At 41.5% G+C, this 17,902-nt stretch overlaps 1 protein-coding gene across 1 annotated transcript in view; it reads right to left on the bottom strand.

The window, feature by feature from the left end:
• slmapa (sarcolemma associated protein a) overlaps positions 1-17,902 on the bottom strand; it is a gene marked incomplete at its 5' end in the record, with an annotated part of 66,728 nt that overhangs the window by 36,259 nt on the left and 12,567 nt on the right. Inside the window, 9 exons of the mRNA XM_038308748.1 lie at positions 2,616-2,747; positions 3,566-3,616; positions 4,203-4,371; positions 4,464-4,601; positions 7,205-7,345; positions 10,118-10,189; positions 10,404-10,499; positions 10,974-11,036; positions 15,628-15,664. Of these exons, the coding sequence (XP_038164676.1) occupies positions 2,616-2,747; positions 3,566-3,616; positions 4,203-4,371; positions 4,464-4,601; positions 7,205-7,345; positions 10,118-10,189; positions 10,404-10,499; positions 10,974-11,036; positions 15,628-15,664 (899 nt within the window). The remainder of the gene's footprint in view (positions 1-2,615; positions 2,748-3,565; positions 3,617-4,202; positions 4,372-4,463; positions 4,602-7,204; positions 7,346-10,117; positions 10,190-10,403; positions 10,500-10,973; positions 11,037-15,627; positions 15,665-17,902) is intronic.

Raw genomic sequence — 17,902 nt, 5'->3', positions numbered from 1 at the left:
AATGTTTTAAATTTGAAACAAAAAGTTTGAATCAGTATTTTAGCGCAATTTTATGCACTATCATTTTTTTAAGGTAATTCAAACATTTTGTGATATATATTATGAATCGCAATATAGCCCAAATATTAGATTTTCTTCACATCGTCCAGCCCTCTAGGAGTGTCCAGGTGAAGAAAATAGAAAATGATCATAGAGTGGATTAAAGGCTGGGATTCAAACGCCACACATCAGCATTAAGCTAGCAGAGTGAAGGAGTGTGGGCCCTGAAAGTATCCAGACCCCTGGAACCACCAACAAAATGATTTGGTTTGCAGCTTCAGGCTGTTATTATGGAAGAGGATTAGGGCCACAAAAAAAAAAAAAAAAAGTTTACTGATTTTTAAAATTTATTTCAGTTTAGTATGGGAAGCAAGTCAGAATTCTGACTTTAATCTCAGAATTCTGACTTTTTTTATTGTCAGAATTCAGTCATAATTCTGTGAAAAAAAGTCAGAATTCTGAGAAAAAAAGTCAGAATTCTGTGAAAAAAGTCAATTCTGAGAAAAAAGTCACAATTCTGAGAAAAGTCACAATTTCGAGAAAAAAAGTCAGAACTCTGACTTTTTTATTGTCAGAATTCAGTCAGAATTTGACTTTTTTCTCAGAATTTCGTCTTTTTTCTCAGAATTCTGACTGAATTCTGACAATAAAAAAGTCAGAATTCTTAGATTAAAGTCAGAATTCTGTGAAAAAAGTCAGAATTCTGTGAAAAAAGTCAGAATTCTGACTTTTTTTATTGTCAGAATTCAGTCAGAATTTGACTTTTTTCTCAGAATTTCGACTTTTTTCTCAGAATTCTGACTGAATTCTGACAATAAAAAAGTCAGAATTCTGACTTTTTTTCTCGAAATTCTGACTTTAATCTAAGAATTCTGACTTTAATCTAAGAATTCTGACTTTAATCTAAGAATTCTGACTTTTTTATTGTCAGAATTCTGAGAAAAAAGTCATAATTCTGTGAAAAAAGTCAGAATTTCGAGAAAAAAGTCAGAATTCTGACTTTTTTCAAAGAATTATGACTTTTTTCTCAGAATTCTGACTGAATTCTGAGAAAAAAGTCAAAATTCTGAGAAAAAGGTCAAATTCTGACTGAATTCTGACAATAAAAAAAGTCAGAATTCTGACTTTTTTTCTCGAAATTCTGACTTTAATCTAAGAATTCTGACTTTAATCTAAGAATTCTGACTTTAATCTAAGAATTCTGACTTTTTTATTGTCAGAATTCTGAGAAAAAAGTCATAATTCTGTGAAAAAAGTCAGAATTTCAAGAAAAAAGTCAGAATTCTGACTTTTTTCAAAGAATTATGACTTTTTTCTCAGAATTCTGACTGAATTCTGACAATAAAAAAGTCAGAATTCTTAGATTAAAGTCAGAATTCTTAGATTAAAGTCAGAATTCTGAGAAAAAAGTCAGAATTTCGAAAAAAAAGTCAGAATTCTGACTTTTTTCCCATACTAAACTGAAATAAAATTTAAAAATCAGTTAACTTTTTTTTTTTTCCAGTGGCCCTAATCCTCTTCCGTATGTTCTCCTGCATAGACCTACAAAGCTAGATGTTGGTGAAGCTAGAGCAGAACGCCCTCCTCCACACGCACTGCCCACATGGCCGTGATGACCACACGGGGGGGCTGCATCACCATGTGGTCACATGACAGAACATCGGTGCAGCGTAGGATTATGTGGGTTTAACTGCAGCAGTAAAGCGTACCGATCATAAACACAAACACCTGTGAACGCTGATAGATAACAGCAACACGAAGGTGGCAGTCAGAGAGGATCACATTCAGCTCCAACCCGCTATTCTACGTCACCATTTAGCTTTCTAAACTGTTCTAGAGGAGCCATGCTGCGCTACTTGAAGGTCTCAATCGGATCGTATCCACGGCGATGAAGTTTTGTCGACATCATCCGGCCTTCACTTTTTTTCAGAATCATCCAGGACCCGTTTCCTCTGCCTTCAGGATGCCGGTTGTTCTCAGCTGAGTTTATGCCAATATTAAATAAGTGGGGGTGCGAATACTTTTACATGTATAGATACAACTTAAAGAGCTTCATCACAACCTTTATAAAGGGGAACAACAGAAGACCAAATATTCCCTTTAACGACCCCTTTTCAGAGACATAGACAGGTATGGGGCATTGCAGGCTAACAAAGAAGCCAAATGACCCCCATTCCAAAGGGGTGGAACAGTTCGTCTGTTTCTATTTGCATGTTTTCTAAGCCAAAACAAGGCTTTGTTGGGCTGCTGGATAAAGAAACTCAATACTATTTCTGATATTTTTAATTGAAAAAGCTTCCTGGATGGAAAGCGGAACGTCTTCAAACTTGGAAACATATTCTTTGGAATTCATCTCAGGGAATTCCTCGTTAGCTCTTGCTTAGTTTGCCCTGAATAAAAAGATCTAGAGAGTTCAGATCTAGAAAAGTGAAACTCTGATTCAATCAGAAGAGGAAAAGTCTGGATGGGCTGATGAGTGAAGCTGGATGATCATCTGACTTCATCTATTTCATCTAAAATGAACCAGGAGTCAGAGGTGCTCAGACGTCTGTTATTAGGAGAATTAAACTATCTACCATCTTTCTCTTCATCTCCATCATCATCAGTGTCTGAATCTGCCTCGCCTCCGCCGAGCTTCTCACAGGTCTGCAGGCTCTGCTGGTCTTCCACAGGCTCCGCTGCCCGTCCGTGGGAGACAATGTCCTCATCTGTCACGTGACCAGATCAAATATATAGACCAATTGGACGAAGGTTTAACACACATGCAGAGAACACGGCATCAGTGAGGGTGGGCCAATCAGAGACCCACAGGAAGGAAAACGACACCAAGCAGTGGAGGAAAAAACCCAGATTATCCAAGACGACCAGATTGGATGAGTGCCGCCATGCCCCCCCCCCCGCCTAAACAAAACACACCGAGCAAGGATCCTAAAAAGGTGTAATGCTGATTAAACCGGTTCTTTTATCGAACGAGCATAATCGGAGTTAAATGGTCCATAAATAAAGAATAAATGTAGAATTTTCTTCAAGATTCCAGATATTAACATTGGAATGAGGCTCCTCTGATGTCATCCCGTGAGGACAGAAACTCGACCTATCAGGTCTGCAGAGAGAATCGACCAGGATGTTCTTCCACACGTCCTGGACACGGACCGTTTGGACCTTTGGGCAACAGAGTTGTGGAGGAAATTTTTGTTTGCCGTACCATCCAAATAATTTCAGATGTTCTGAGATCAATAAAGTTCAATTATTATTATTATTATCTGATTATTTTCAGGATGATTTCTGAATCTAAAAGTCTCTCACCTCAGACGGTCTCCGACCCCAACAGAACACAGCAAGCCTTTGCATCAACACCAAAACCAAGAGGAGGAAAAGTGTTGAAAAATAAAGTTTCCACCACAGAAGGACAGAGAGCTGCAGCCACAGCCAGCAACAGGTAAACGGAGCTCATGCAGGAAGCCGTCATGCATCATTAGAGAAGCAGGAAGAGGAGAAGACGTGTCCCAGGGACAGGTGGACTCACCCAGGCTGTTGCTGTCCTTAATGCTTTTCTCCTGTAGTTGCTCTAAGCGCACTGCAAAAAAACAAGAGCAGCAGCAGGGAGGCGGTGACTGACGGGAAGAAGGTGGCTTGCATCCAATCAGCTGCCATATTCTTACATTTGACCGGAACTAAGTAGGCGTGGCCACAGATGGTTCACCTTTGATCTGACAGGCTGGATTCAGCTCTTCTAAAGGAATAAAACTGGTCTAAAACTGCTGCTGTAAGAAACCTTCAGATTAAACACCATTCAAAGTAGAGAAGTATTCACACCCTGATAACGCTTTCATATTCCTCCACGTTACCAGAGACGACCCAATCACCAAAAACAAGAATCAGAAGATCTGGGATATCAGCTAATTCTGGTACCGACCCAGTACCAGTACGGACTCTGGTCCTAACCCGGTACAGTCGACACTGACACCTTATTCAGAGGACTACCCTCATAACTCCTTATCCGGTTTCCAGTAGGTGTGGATGCAGAAAGCAGGAGATCCTCCCCTGCTGCCATCCTTCTGCTCTGAGGCCTTCATGGCAACAGGAGCCTCTGCTAAATCCTCCCCTAACAGCAAAGCCTGAGGCGTGAATACGTCTGTAGGAACCTCTGAACGGGGCTTTACCCTGGAGGGCGGTGAGCCTCTCGTTTGTGAAATCGTTGTCAGCCTGCAGTGCTTCAATGCGAGCCTGGAGAACCTGCTCCTTCTCCTCCATCTCTTCGATTCGCATCTCCAGCTCCCTCTTCTCCGTGGCTCCCTGCAGAGTCAGCTCCTCTTGCCTTCCCTCTGCCGCCTAAAGCCAGGAAAACACGGAAGTGGACAGTAATGAACAGGGAAGTAATGGAACAGGAGAGGAGCAGCGTGAAGAACAGGATGAGCTGGTACCTTAATCTTGTCGGTGAGCTCCTTGATCTCGTTCACGGCGGCGTTGTACTTGTTGGCCAGCTCCCTCAGCTCCTCCTGACCCCTCTCTGACATCTCCTTCAGGTGGGTGCACTCGTCCTCTGTGTTACTGAGGGACCGCTGCAACGCCGCACACAACAAGGGCTGCTTTCAGTACAGCAGCCGTGGCTTCATCACTGAAGCAACCCTCATCCCTCCCATTATCACCAGTACACCCAGCTTAAAGGAATAGTACACCCAAAACATGATTAGCCTTCATTTTCTACTCACCCCCATGCTGAACAACACTCTGGAGTACTTTTTTGATATCTCAAATGCATCTGGAGATCTGGGAGGCTTCTTGCTGTCTGCTGACATTCAAATAATGGAGGTCCATGGCGCCCGAGGCAGAAAGGTCCATAAAAGTCCACAAAAAACGTGTCAATATTCCTCCATACTGCTCGTCCTATGTATTCCAAGTGTCCTGAGTGGGTAGCGTCCATAATTTACTCGAAACGAAGTCATTTAGAATGTTTTTAGAGCATAAACAGTAGTGTATAGCATTTCCTGAAAGCGCGCACCTGCGCGTTCATGACGCTACGGAAGCCGGCAGACCAAACCAGATGAAAGTGCGCATTCAGCGTCTGCTCTGCCAATAATGCAAGCGTAGAAGAAGAAATGTGCTGTTTACCTTTGCAAAGAAAGGCCGTTTCTCAATATGCGTTCTTGAGCGTTCTCATGTACTCGTGATACGTCATCAGCCTCAGCCCGAGTACCGTTCCAATTCTCGAGAACGCCAGATCGAGAACGCATTAAATCCCCGGATGTTGTTCTGGCCCCGCCCTTTTTATCGAGCATGCATCAGAGCAGACTTGTGCGTTCTTCAGACTGACCGCTTCCCCAGAATGCCCCGCGGCCGTAGCTTGATTCCAGACAGCGCTCACAGTGGTAAGTTAAACATTCCCTTTTCTGCTGCTGCTGTTCTTCAAAAGTACGTTTTGAAATCGTTTGAGGCGATAACATTATACATTTAAGCCTCCCTGTGTGGCCTGTTTACAGAGTTAGTGCGAAATTTTAAAAAAGTCAGACGTTGAGCGGACCAGAGTGACCAGCAGACCTCCGAGGGTAACCGCAGCTAGCGCTAAATTTACCCCATCTGTAGTGCACTTCTCTCGGTCTAGTTATGTGTGAACTACCGCTCGTTCTGATGGCGGTTTTTTGCGGTTCGGTAATTTTTTTTAATGTTTTTTAAGCTTTAGAAATTAAAAATATTGTTTTAAAAATGTTTTGTGTAGGGAATAAATAAGTTTTGACTGTTAAAGAAATGCTAAACAACGTTGAATGTGATGACGTCACGAGTACGCTTCTGTTCCAATACACATACGTGCTCGCGTTCTCGTCAATTGAGAAACGCCCAAAGAAACAACGAAAGAAAAATGTCTGAGGACTTCAGTGTTGAGGAAGAGCATGAGTTCTTTGCCGAGCTGAATGCGCACTTTCATCTGGTTTGGTCTGCCGCGGTTTCCGTAGACTCGTGAACGCGCTTTCAGGAAATCCTATACACTACTGTTTATGCTCTAAAAACATTCTAAATGACTTTGTTTCGAGTAAATTCTGGACGCTACCCACTCAGGACACTTGGAATACATTGGACGAGCAGTATGGAGAAACATTGACACGTTTTTTGTGGACTTTTATGGACCTTTCTGCCTCGGGCGCCATAGACCTCCATTATTTGAATGTCAGCAGACGGCAAGAAGCCTCCCAGATCTCCAGATGCATTTGAGATATCAAAAAAGTACTCCAGAGTGTTGTTCAGCATGGGGGTGAGTAGAAAATGAAGGCTAATCATGTTTTGGGTGTACTATTCCTTTAAGGCTGAGCAAACATCAGGAGTCACAAGTTTAGAACTAAATGAGATGCATGAATAATAAAAGGTCTGAAGTTCCCTAACTTTTGAAGGTTGGTCCATTCTCCTCATTTCCCAGGTCTGATCCTGCAGCAGAACCTTCTGGTTCTGGTTCATCTGCTGTAAGCAGCAGCCAGACCTCTCTAGGTTAACTAACAGATTCAGAAATGACTGCTTCTCCTCACAGGGAAATCTTTCTCAGCTAAAGTATCTCTGGAGGCAGTTTAAAGGCATCTCCAATTCATCTAAGAATACGTTCTCATTGTCTTTTTTATCAAGGGCAGTCAGGAAGATGTGACCTTCAGAATGTGGACAGAACAGACATCACCATTGCTGTGTTGCTGCCATCAACACCTTTGTTTCTAGATGTTGGAGATCGGACTGTTTTTCAGTGTAGTCCTGTTTCTCTGACTGTGACTAACTGGATGTGCTCGCTTTCAGCTCGTCTGCCCGGCTGTGTGTTTTCGGGACCGCCTGTGGACGGGTATACAAGTCCCTTTTGTGTCTCTGCTTCTGTCTCCTTGAAACCCAGTGGGCCTCAGCAGATGGCCGCTCACACTGAGCCTGGTTCTAATGGAGGTTTCTTCCTGTTAAAAGGGAGTTTTTCCTCTCCACTGTCGCTACAAGCATGCTTAGTGTGAGGGATTGCCTTTGAGGCAATATGTCGATGCAATCAACTAGTTTTCCTTAGAAAACTTTGCAGACCAAATCCGTTGAAGTTTGACTCCAAAAACAAAAAGCAACCTTGCAGTTGCTCCAAAGTGAAGCCCATCTTTAGAGTTCCATTGGCTTATGACGTGGAGAGCTTTAATGTGACGAGTTCTTGAGTACCCACCTCCACCTCTGAGAGCTTCCTGACCACCTCGATCTTCTCCTGGAGGACTCTTCTCAGGGACTCCTTTGCCGTGGTCTCATAGTTGTGTTTGTCCTCCTGAAGAGCCAGAAGCTCCTTCCTGATCCCCTCCTCCGTCTGCGACTGGAGCAGATTATACAACAGACAACTTTAGTCCTGATCTTCCCTCATCAGTTACAGTTTGAGTTGTTTCGTTCCTTCTGAGACATCCCTTCATTTAAAGATTCTAGGATTTCAAATTGAACCACACTGAAGCTACAGCGTAGAAATTTAAAGAAAAGCAACCAACCCTAAAGCAGAATAGAACCACTAGATTTATCTTCAAGTCTTAGTTTTATGAAATTGTGGACTTCAGATATTGTCACACTGTTTGACGATATCATGTCTCAATAAAAAAATGACTGACAAAAGTAAAGATGTGATCTTCTAAAGTATCTAAAGTAAGTGAAGATTCCTAGTCATCCAGGTCATAGTCATTCCAACTTTTTTTCCCCTAGTGTGAAGACGTTTCGCTTCCCATTCAGGAAGCTTTTTTAATTCAAATTGTCAGAAATAGTTTTGAGTTTCTTTATGTAGCCCAACAAAGCCTGGTTTTTGCTTAGAAAACATGCAAATTAAAACGGACAAACGGGTCCACCCCTTCTGAATGGGGTGGTTTGGCTGTTTTGTTAGCCTGCAATGCCCCATACCTGTCTATGTCTCTGAAAGGGGGGTCGTTAAAGAGAATTGTTGGCCTGACTGAATAGGCGGGGTCTTCTTTTCCTCTGTAAAGGGGTTGGGATGATAGTGGGAAGGGATTAGCTTAATTGCTGTAAAAGGGTGGACCCGTTCGTTTGTTTCAATTTGCACATTGTCTAAGCAAAAACAAGTGTTTTTTGGGCTACTGTTTAAAGCAACTCAACGCTATTTCTGACATTTGAATTGAAAAAACTTGCTGGATGGCAAGCGAAATGTCTTCAAACTTGTAAACAAAGTACAGTGGATTGTTTATTTACTTTTTTGGAAATCCTCTAAAGAACCTTTGTTTGTGGGTCTTATAGTCGCAGGGAAGCGGCTGTTCCTAACATTGCATTTCTAAATTCTCCTGAGTGCTGCCCGACTTTACAAGAGTGAATAAAGTGAATGTGATTGGTCATTTATCAAGAGGGCGGGATTGTTGTCGCGGAAGGTTCGCAAGCAAGTTTGATTGTGGCCGGTGTCTCAGAAGCATCTTGCTAACCAGTTAGCATCTTAGTGCTAGCAGGTTCCCAATGGGAAATTCCATTGGGACCAAGTAGCACTAAGTTACTAACCAGTTAGCAACTTAGCACTAGCAGTATCCCAATGGGAAATTCCATTGGGACCAAGTAGCACTAAGTTACTAACCAGTTAGCAACTTAGCGCTAGCAGGTTCCCAATGGGAAATTCCATTGGGACCAAGTAGCACTAAGTTACTAACCAGTTAGCAACTTAGCGCTAGCAGGTTCCCTGTGGGAAATTCCATTGGGACCAAGTAGCACTAAGTTACTAACCAGTTAGCAACTTAGCGCTAGCAGGTTCCCAATGGGAAATTCCATTGGGACCAAGTAGCACTAAGTTGCTAACCAGTTAGCAACTTAGCGCTAGCAGGTTCCCTGTGGGAAATTCCATTGGGACCAAGTAGGACTAAGTTGCTAACCAGTTAGCACCTTAGTGCTAGCAGGTTCCCAATGGGAAATTCCATTGGTACCAAGAGGCACTAAATTGGTGACTTAGAAACGACGCTGTCAAGGAACGCTATGGACAGCGGAAACATGCAAGAGGAGGAGAGTTTAGTGTCGGAGGTCGTGGATGAGTCTCCTCCGTCATCCATTTTTTTATTTAGAGGAGGAAAGCGGGGAAGTAGATGTTGTGGAAGAGGACGCCAGGGCGGCAGAAGCTTGGTTTGGTGTAGAAGGCTTCCAGCCGTACATGTTTGAGCCCTTGCCTCGCAACGCTGCCAGTTCTGTTAGCTCTACGCCTGCTGAAGACACAGACGTCCATCCCCGTGAACACTGGGACGCAACTCAATGGGAGAGGAAAGGATTCTTATTTCAACCGTTGCGTATATTAGCTGCAACATATGAATCAAGATGCTATGACCGAAAAAAATGTGATTGACAGATGACCATTGATTTATGATTGGCCGAATTTAAGTGTTCAGGCTGACGTAGAACTAACTGGCCTGCAGAAGATTTTAAAGGAGGAATTTTTTTTATATTTATTTATGTTTTATTTAAACTACATTTCTAAATTTAGGGACAATATAGTCTGATAAAGAGTACATTTATATACATGTTTAATCCAGAATGATTTGACATTTAAATATGATTTCCCTAAGACTTTAAAAAAACGAGCCTGAGTGCTCTCAGGAGAAATAAGCACTGATTTCCAACAATGCCATGGTGTCATTGGTGACTAATCTTTCTACAGAGTGGCTCAGACATTGTGGCTCTGTGTGAGCAGCTGCTTTCAGTAGAGTGTGGCTGCTAGCCATCGACTGCGGAGCATCGACACCCTGCTGTTGCGTTTAACACCTGTGAAGTGAAAACTGTGTGTTCAACTTATATCTTTCTGTTTAAGGAAGACGTGTATTTGTTGAGGGTCACAAGGTTGTAAGATGACCCTGCAGAAACTTAGCTGAGTTTCATAACAGGATAAACATCTGTGCAGAAGCTAGGAACTGTCAGATGAAATAGGCGTTGCTTATCAGTAGCAAACAAGAGGTCCCACAGACCTTCTAATTTTGGAGGTATTAATTGTCTATATTAGCTGTTTATTTTCAGGTAGAAATAGCTTCAGAAACTGTCTGGGCTGAGCAGATTAAGGCCTTAATCAGAGAGGTTCAGATCCAACGAGGACACAGGAAGTCTGTATCTGCTGTTGGGAAGCATTTACCTTGGAGTAGGCCTGTAACTGACTGCCCATCACTTCCAGCCTGGAGAGCAGGCGGTCCTCGTCTATCAGAGCCTGATGGAGACAGTTTACAGAAACACATCTTAGAGCAGAGGAACAGATGAAAGCACAGTGTCTGAAAAAGCAAAGCTGGGTTGATCTGGGTGCTTTCACTCTAACACTAAAGGATTCCTGAAAAACTGTAAAGAAAAACTCACTTCATTTCACAGTAAAAACTTCAAACACGTGATTCTATCAAACAGCTCATATTCAAGGGTGTGGCTCCCACCTGCCAGCTGCTCTCTGAGGCCTCTTGAGTAGTGCTGAGGAGCCGCTGTAGGGTGGCCAACTTCTGCTCCAACATCTGCTCTCTGTGTAAGGCCTCCTGCAGAAATGGACATCATCCGCTCCCTTAAATCAGTACCATTTCTCTCCAGAAAACACTTTTCTACTCATCCAGGAAAGGCCAATAAAACGTCTAAACAGTCACTGAATTATGGAAAATTGTACTTTGAGGCTAAGCTTAAATTCAGACAGTTAATCTTTTTATGTTCTAAAGTAGAACACAAATTACTAAAATTAAAAAACTGGTTAAAAAATACCTGAAATGTTTATTTATGTTTGAATTGAACTTTTTTTTACTAAACTACAGAATCAACATGGTAGGTTCTGCAAAGTGGATGAAAAACCTAGTGGGGATTGCAGGTAAGACAACCAATATAATAAAGACAGTGTGTTTTAAAAAAGTCAAAGAGTCTTAAATGTGCTTTCAGGTAAATAAATGTAAAGGAAGAAAATGAAAAGTATGAAAGCAGCTGCTGTAATGCCAGATAACTACCAGTAGGTGTCAGTATTTTACCTGTAGATACTGGGAGAGCTGGAAGAGTTCCTGTGAGTACATACTGGGAGTGTTGGCTGCGACCTAAATAAATGGGACAGATCATTAAAACACTAAAAGAACAGAAACGCTGTAAGCAAACAAATACAGAATCGTTTTATTCAGATGATTTAGTTCAGAGGCAGTTCTAAGCTGGTAGGACGACACAGAGCTGCCAATGAATCTAAAGTGGAACATAGAAACGGTTCTGATAGTAAACTTTCAGATAGGCTTCAGATCAGCCAGTGAACCCAGCTGGAGATTCCAGGAGCAGCAGAATCTTCACGTTTAATGAATGAAACCCAATCATCCAAATTAAAATCAGTCAAACTTGAAACTACAGATAAATGTTCTGTTCATTAAAATGCTGTTTTTAAACACAAAGATGAAAACTGATTGTGAATGCAGCTCTATTGACTATCTTTTTTGGGGCCAATCAGGACTTTCTGGCCATGTTTCAAAGTACAGGGACCTACTGAATAGAACTCAAAGACATTTGAAAAACCTGATCTAATGTTGCTCTGTTGACATATCTGGGTTAAAATGACCAAGTTTAAATGTCCAGGGTGTAAAGAAACTCAGCAGCAATCTGGACCTTAAAGGAAATGTCAGCTCATATTCAGAATTCAAACTTCTGAAAGTAGTTTAAAAATGAAATTATTCCATCCTGTTCAATAAATGTTTTTAATTAAGAGTAATTTCCATGTGAATGTGCTTTACTGGAGGCATCCATGTTTGTCAAAGAACACTACTGCCACCTACTGGTTAGTGACGTCACGGTGCGGTATCGGCTGTTGATCAAGTCCCAGTGCTGTATCTGGTGTTTGTCACAACGCGCTATTATCCAAGTCATCTTGAAAACATTCTTCTTCCAAATGTTGGCTACATATTACGGGTTTTTTCTCTGGCCAGAAGTTCGATGGCAAATCCTCCCTCTTCAAGTTGGCGATCCAACGACCAACCCGTCCGTGGAGGATCAGGAATCAGAAAGGTGGAATAACTCTTTTTTTCCACTTTTACCCGATGTATTCCAGCATCCAGCTGCCATGCACGTGGGCATTGTCAGTTTCACTATAGCTCTGGTGAATTTCAATGGTGAAGTCCTCTGGAAATCTTCAATAATTGTTGTTGATTGCAGATGTGTCTAGTAGTTCCCATTGATTTTTGATTGTAAAGGCTTACCGCACCCTGAAGTCACTGCTGGAAGATGTTTTTTTTTTCTTTTTCTTTTTTAAATTAACGCTAAATTAATTTAATCACCACAAATGTAGTAGTTTTTAGGTATAGATAACAATCCATTGATTATTTCTTGCTGACCGGACTTTCCCCTTAGGGCCCCTATAATGAGAGCCTCTATAGGCTGAGTGACTGATCTTTGAGAGCTGGAGGTAACGATCCTACTTTAGGACAGATAATGAGAACAGTTGAGCTTCAAATTTAATCACAGCTCGTCTCAAACATCACCCTGCATTCCTGAGCTACATTCCCCTGATGCCTTCTGTTTCCCTGGAAGGGAGACACTGAACAGTGAACCAACTAACCACGTCCTGCCAAAACACAATGAGCCACTGTACCTCCGGATCAACTGCAGGCATTTAATGGGGAAAACATCTTAGAGCTTCCATTGAACAGAAATGCTTCTAAGTACTCTCTTAGAGGCATCGTGGTAATTACATGAGGTAAACAATAATGCTGCTACAGTATTTCAATAAACTACAGTCAGACACAGTCGCTCACCCCCGCAGACAGAGAGCGCAACCTTTGATGTCTAAACTGTCGAGTTTAACCTGCTCATAGTCTTTGTGATGAGGGGTGACAGGAGATCGTCCTGCAACCAGGGAGGTCTGCAGTTGAAACCCCCACTCTGTCCGTCCCAGTCGTCGTGTCCTTGATAAAAACACTCTATACCTGTAGCCTACTGATGGTATTCAGAGGGGCCAGGAGCCTGATATCTGTGAGCGTGCACCAGGGCAGTGGTCGCTAAATGTGACTCACCACCATCATTAGGTGAACAACTGAATGTATCCAATCCACTTTATTTATATAGCACCATTTCAATAAACACAAGGCTTCCAAAGTGCTGCACAAAAAGATAAAATAAAAATAAATAAAAGTAAATAAAATAAAAGCACTGCCCGCACAGGATAAAAATATGCATGTATATACATGAAATCAATGCTCTACATGGTGTCAAAAGCCAAAGAAAAGAGGTGGATTTTAAGTGGCCTGTCTAATCTGCAGCGGCAATTCATTCCAAAGTTTTGGAGCTGCAACAGAAAACGCTGGAATCCCCTCTGAGTTTAAAGGAATAGTACACCCAAAACATGATTAGCCTTCATTTTCTACTCACCCCCATGCTGAACAACACTCTGGAGTACTTTTTTGATATCTCAAATGCATCTGGAGATCTGGGAGGCTTCTTGCTGTCTGCTGACATTCAAATAATGGAGGTCTATGGCGCCCGAGGCAGAAAGGTCCATAAAAGTCCACAAAAAACGTGTCAATATTCCTCCATACTGCTCGTCCAATGCATTCCAAGTGTCCTGATTGGGTAGCGTCCAGAATTTACTCGAAACGAAGTCATTTAGAATGTTTTTAGAGCATAAACAGTAGTGTATAGGATTTCCTAAAAGCGAGTTCACGAGTCTACGGAAACCGCGGCAGACCAAGCCAGATGAAAGTGCGCATTCAGCTCGGCAAAGAACTCATGCTCTTCCTCAACACTGAAGTCCTCAGACATTTTTCTTTCATTGTTTCTTTCTTTGCACAGGTAAACAGCACATTTCTTCTTCTACGCTTGCATTATCGGCAGAGCAGACGCTGAATGCTCACTTTCATCTGGTTTGGTCTGCCGGCTTCCGTAGCGTCGTGAACGTGCGGGCGCGCTTTCAGGAAATCCTATACACTACTGTTTATGCTCTAAAAACATTCTAAATGACTTCGTTTCTAGTAAATTCTGGACGGATGGATGGGCAGCCAGTGGAGTGAAGCTAAAATAGGTGAAATGTGCTCGTAATTACGTTTGCCAGTTAAAAGACGTGCAGCAGCATTTTGTACCAGTTGAAGACGAGCAATTGAGGACCCAGTAATCCCCTTATAAAGTGCATTACAGTAATCCAGTGGTCACAAAGAAAAAGTGCCGTCTCTGAAGGACTGGTTTGATCTTTGCCAGCCGTCTTAACTGGAACTAGATTTCACTACTGTCAAGTTTAAGGTCTGAGTCTACTTTTACACCAAGATTTTTTACGATTGGTTTGCAATATTGCGCTAAAGAACCAAGATCAACTGGGAGGGCATTGTCAGTTTCACTACAGCTCTGGTGAATTTCAATGGTGAAGTCCTCTGGAAATCTTCAATAATTGTTGTTGATTGCAGATGTGTCTAGTAGTTCCCATTGATTTTGCTTGTAAAGCGGTGAGAATGGCGCTAGGCTTACCGCACCGTGACGTCACTGCTGGAAGATGGCAGGAGGGAGGGGTTACTATATTTGGGCAAAAATGGCCGCTCCCAGACTCTGATCACGAAGAACATGATTAGTTTTATTTTTTGACGGATTAACGCTAAATTAAAAAAATCACTGCGACCGTATTAGTTGTAGGAATAAATAATGATCCATTGATTATTCCTTGCTGACCGGACTTTTCCTTTAAAGTTAACAGGCCTAACTAAGGCCACACTAGCATGTAGGGGTAAGCTGTGTGTTTGGACAGAGTCAACCTCTTATTTCTGTATAAAAGTGTATAAAGGCTTGGCTCTACTCCACTCTGCAAAGGTACGGTTATTTTCCATTTTCCAGAGCCTCCCACCAACCTGTGGGTGGGGTTATCAGAGCATAGCGGGCCAAGAAGTACAACCATTTGAGTTTAAAAAAAAAAAGCAACACTTTTAGCTACCTATGTAATTTGTCATCAGCAGACAAAAACAAAAGTGACTGAAATCAAAACTGTGCTGCAACAAGTTTCTTTAAAAGCTGTGATAATGTTCAGTTATTGCTGCCAGTTATTTAAAATGCCTAACCCATGAGAGGCTGGGCTATCTAGCTAACGGCAAAATAACTGAGCTTTGCAGACAAGCAGCCGATTGTCTAGATGAGCTGGAAGAAGAAGGAAGCCTGAAAAACTTGTTGCATTGGAAATAACTGCATGAAGTGTATTGGCTAGAGCCTGTTTAGTTGCTTCATTATCTTTATGGCTACTACTGACAGGTAGAAAAACATTACTAAAGGGTCAGAGTGACATCACAACCCATCAGTCATTTATCTTTTCAGACAGCGAGGTCCAAGCCTTTCTTCAAATATTCCATCTAGTTTAACAACTACTGGGAAATTAAAGTACGCAGAACAATGGCAGGGTCCTTTGGGAAAATCTATATTATTATTTATCAGTTATTCCTCTAGACTAAATATCTGGGTTAATTATTTCTATTAAAATGTTCGCTACACAAAAACACAAAGGTCAACAAACCTTTATGCCGTTCTAAAATAAAGGCTGCCATTGATCCAGCATTCCTCTATATGATAACTATATATTAGAGGAAGAACAGATTTAATGTTCTGATTGATTGATTCATTCAAATATTAGACACAAAGCTTAGATAACACATCGGAAAGCACAACACCACATATTGCTGGCCTTACCTTGTCTACAGGAAGCGGTAATGGAGCCTGGATGACACTGGAAAAGAAGGAAAAGAAGGTTCAACTCCATGGAAACAGCAGGAAGGAAAGACATGGAGTAACCGCAGCGTCAAGGAAGAAAACTTAGATTTATTTTGTTTACACGAGTGTATACAACCAGAAATTTAGTTTAAAACAGCTCTATACAATTTCATTTTTTGAAGTGCAGCCTTGAAAACAGTAATAAATGTTTATCAGTAAAAATAACTTGAGAACATAACCTGTTCCTGAAGGTTATAACAGCGAATAATAGAAAAGGTTTCTATTCTATTCTATTCAGTAAAGGGATTACTGAAGAGTCATTGAGTCGATGCAATCAACTGCTTTAACTTAGATAGAAAACTTTGAATCAATGTGACTGGATGATCTGGTTGAATTGTATCTGTAAAGAGCCTTGAGATGACGTGTTGTGAATTGGTGCTCTGGAAATAAACTAATTGAAGCAAGTTTACTTTTGGTTGACCTAAAAATGATGTTTAATATCTCTGAAACACGATTCGTTTTAAAATAACTTTTTCAATTTATGTTTATATCTTTACCAATAACCATTTAAAATGCCCAAACGTGCACTAATGAAGCACAAACCATTTAGTCTAATTGCTACGTTTTTTGTTTTTTTTAACTCAGTGGGGCGTCAGCTTTACTCAGCTGGAGCTCCTCCTATTTTACGATGTGGTCCAGAGTGTAACGACTGCATCCGACGGTCTAAACGCACCCTTAGAGACAAGCGGCCTGACCACTGAAACCGTTCAGGGATTTGGGGGCGTTCAGATGACCGGGAGGGAGAATCAATGGCCAAAAGAGAAAAAACGAGAGCAATCAGGGGCGGTGCAGGATTGTTTAGTCCAGCAGCATCCTGCTATTTTCCTGAACCACAGACATCATTCCGAGAGATTTAGCATGCTCATAAGAACTAGAAACAGTTTTTTAACACAAAAAATGGGGGGTTAAGCAGTGAGAAAGTCCAGTTACAGGTGGAGTGAGGTCCACTGCTTCCTGTGTGCAGCGAAAGGGAAGAGATTTAATTTTCTTCCCTCTATTCAGAGTTTCCAGTATTTCTATTCATCCCAAGCAGCCATCCACTAATCTGTTTACTGAACCGTTTGCTCCAGTTAGATCGGCTACAGGACTGGAACAGCGGTGGGATCCCAGTCCCCCTGAGAGACCTAGTTCCTTTCACATCAGCATCATTCAGCAGAGTGTGTGAAGCCCCCCTGCAGACGAGATATTTAACCGCCTTTATGATCAGTGAACTCAATCTAAAAACTCACGTCAGCGCTACCCGATCACTACTTCAACTGTTCAAAGAGCTGAAGCAGCACCCACTATCTGATTCCCCGATGTGACGTCAAATGACACAACTTTAAAGAAAAAAAAAGTCTACCCCAAAAATGCTGATGATGCACAGCTTAATTAACAGATGGCCTACAACCTTTGGATTCACGTACGACGTCCAACTGAAAGAAGATCTAAACATTTCTCAGCTCTACTGGTGTTTTCCTGTGCTCAGTTTCATTTATTTCCACATACAAATGTTTAGCCACTGATAGCCAACCAGAGGAAGTCACCGAGTGTCTGCTTTGCTTTATGCAAATGATCAGTGCTACATTTATAAACAGAGCAATTGACTAAAATACCGTCCACTATGGTCCATTCAGCACGGTGGCATCATCACTAGGGCTGCAACTAACGATTATTTTAAAAATCGATGAATCGGCCTATTATTTTTTCGATGAATCGGACAAAAAATATTTTTTATATTAACCTCTTTATTCCAAAATAAACATTTTAGACAGAACAAACAAGCACACAAGTACAGGTTGCTCATTAACTGTACTGGTGCAATATGAAAAATAAATGTTTGTGTTAAAACTACGCAAACTTACATGAGAAATGTAGCTGTACATCCACAAAATATAGGGTACTTTGTTTCATAAAGTGCAAAAAAAGACATTTTTGTTTTTTAAAGCCCCTAAGGGGTTCAAACAATAGGTCCCCCCATTTCAACAAATGAGTTTTTTTTTTTAGACTAATAAGAGTTCTACCTTTTAAGACAGGAAAGTATAGCAGTTAAAGTTGCTACTTGAGAAAATACTGAACCATAGAGATAAAAATAGCCCTGTGATTCAAATTATAAATTGTATTTGGAATAAAAATGAGAGAACTAGGGGTGCTAAAAAACACATCCTCCAAAGACAGATATTTACATGGGAATGTGGCATATAATTAATGGACA

This window comes from Cyprinodon tularosa, unplaced genomic scaffold (assembly GCF_016077235.1).
Source record: "Cyprinodon tularosa strain WSP-4 unplaced genomic scaffold, ASM1607723v1 ctg647, whole genome shotgun sequence".
In the NCBI taxonomy this organism is placed as follows: Eukaryota; Metazoa; Chordata; class Actinopteri; order Cyprinodontiformes; family Cyprinodontidae; genus Cyprinodon; species Cyprinodon tularosa.
Note: the sequence above shows the minus strand (reverse complement) of the source record. Positions and strands in the feature narration are given on the sequence as shown.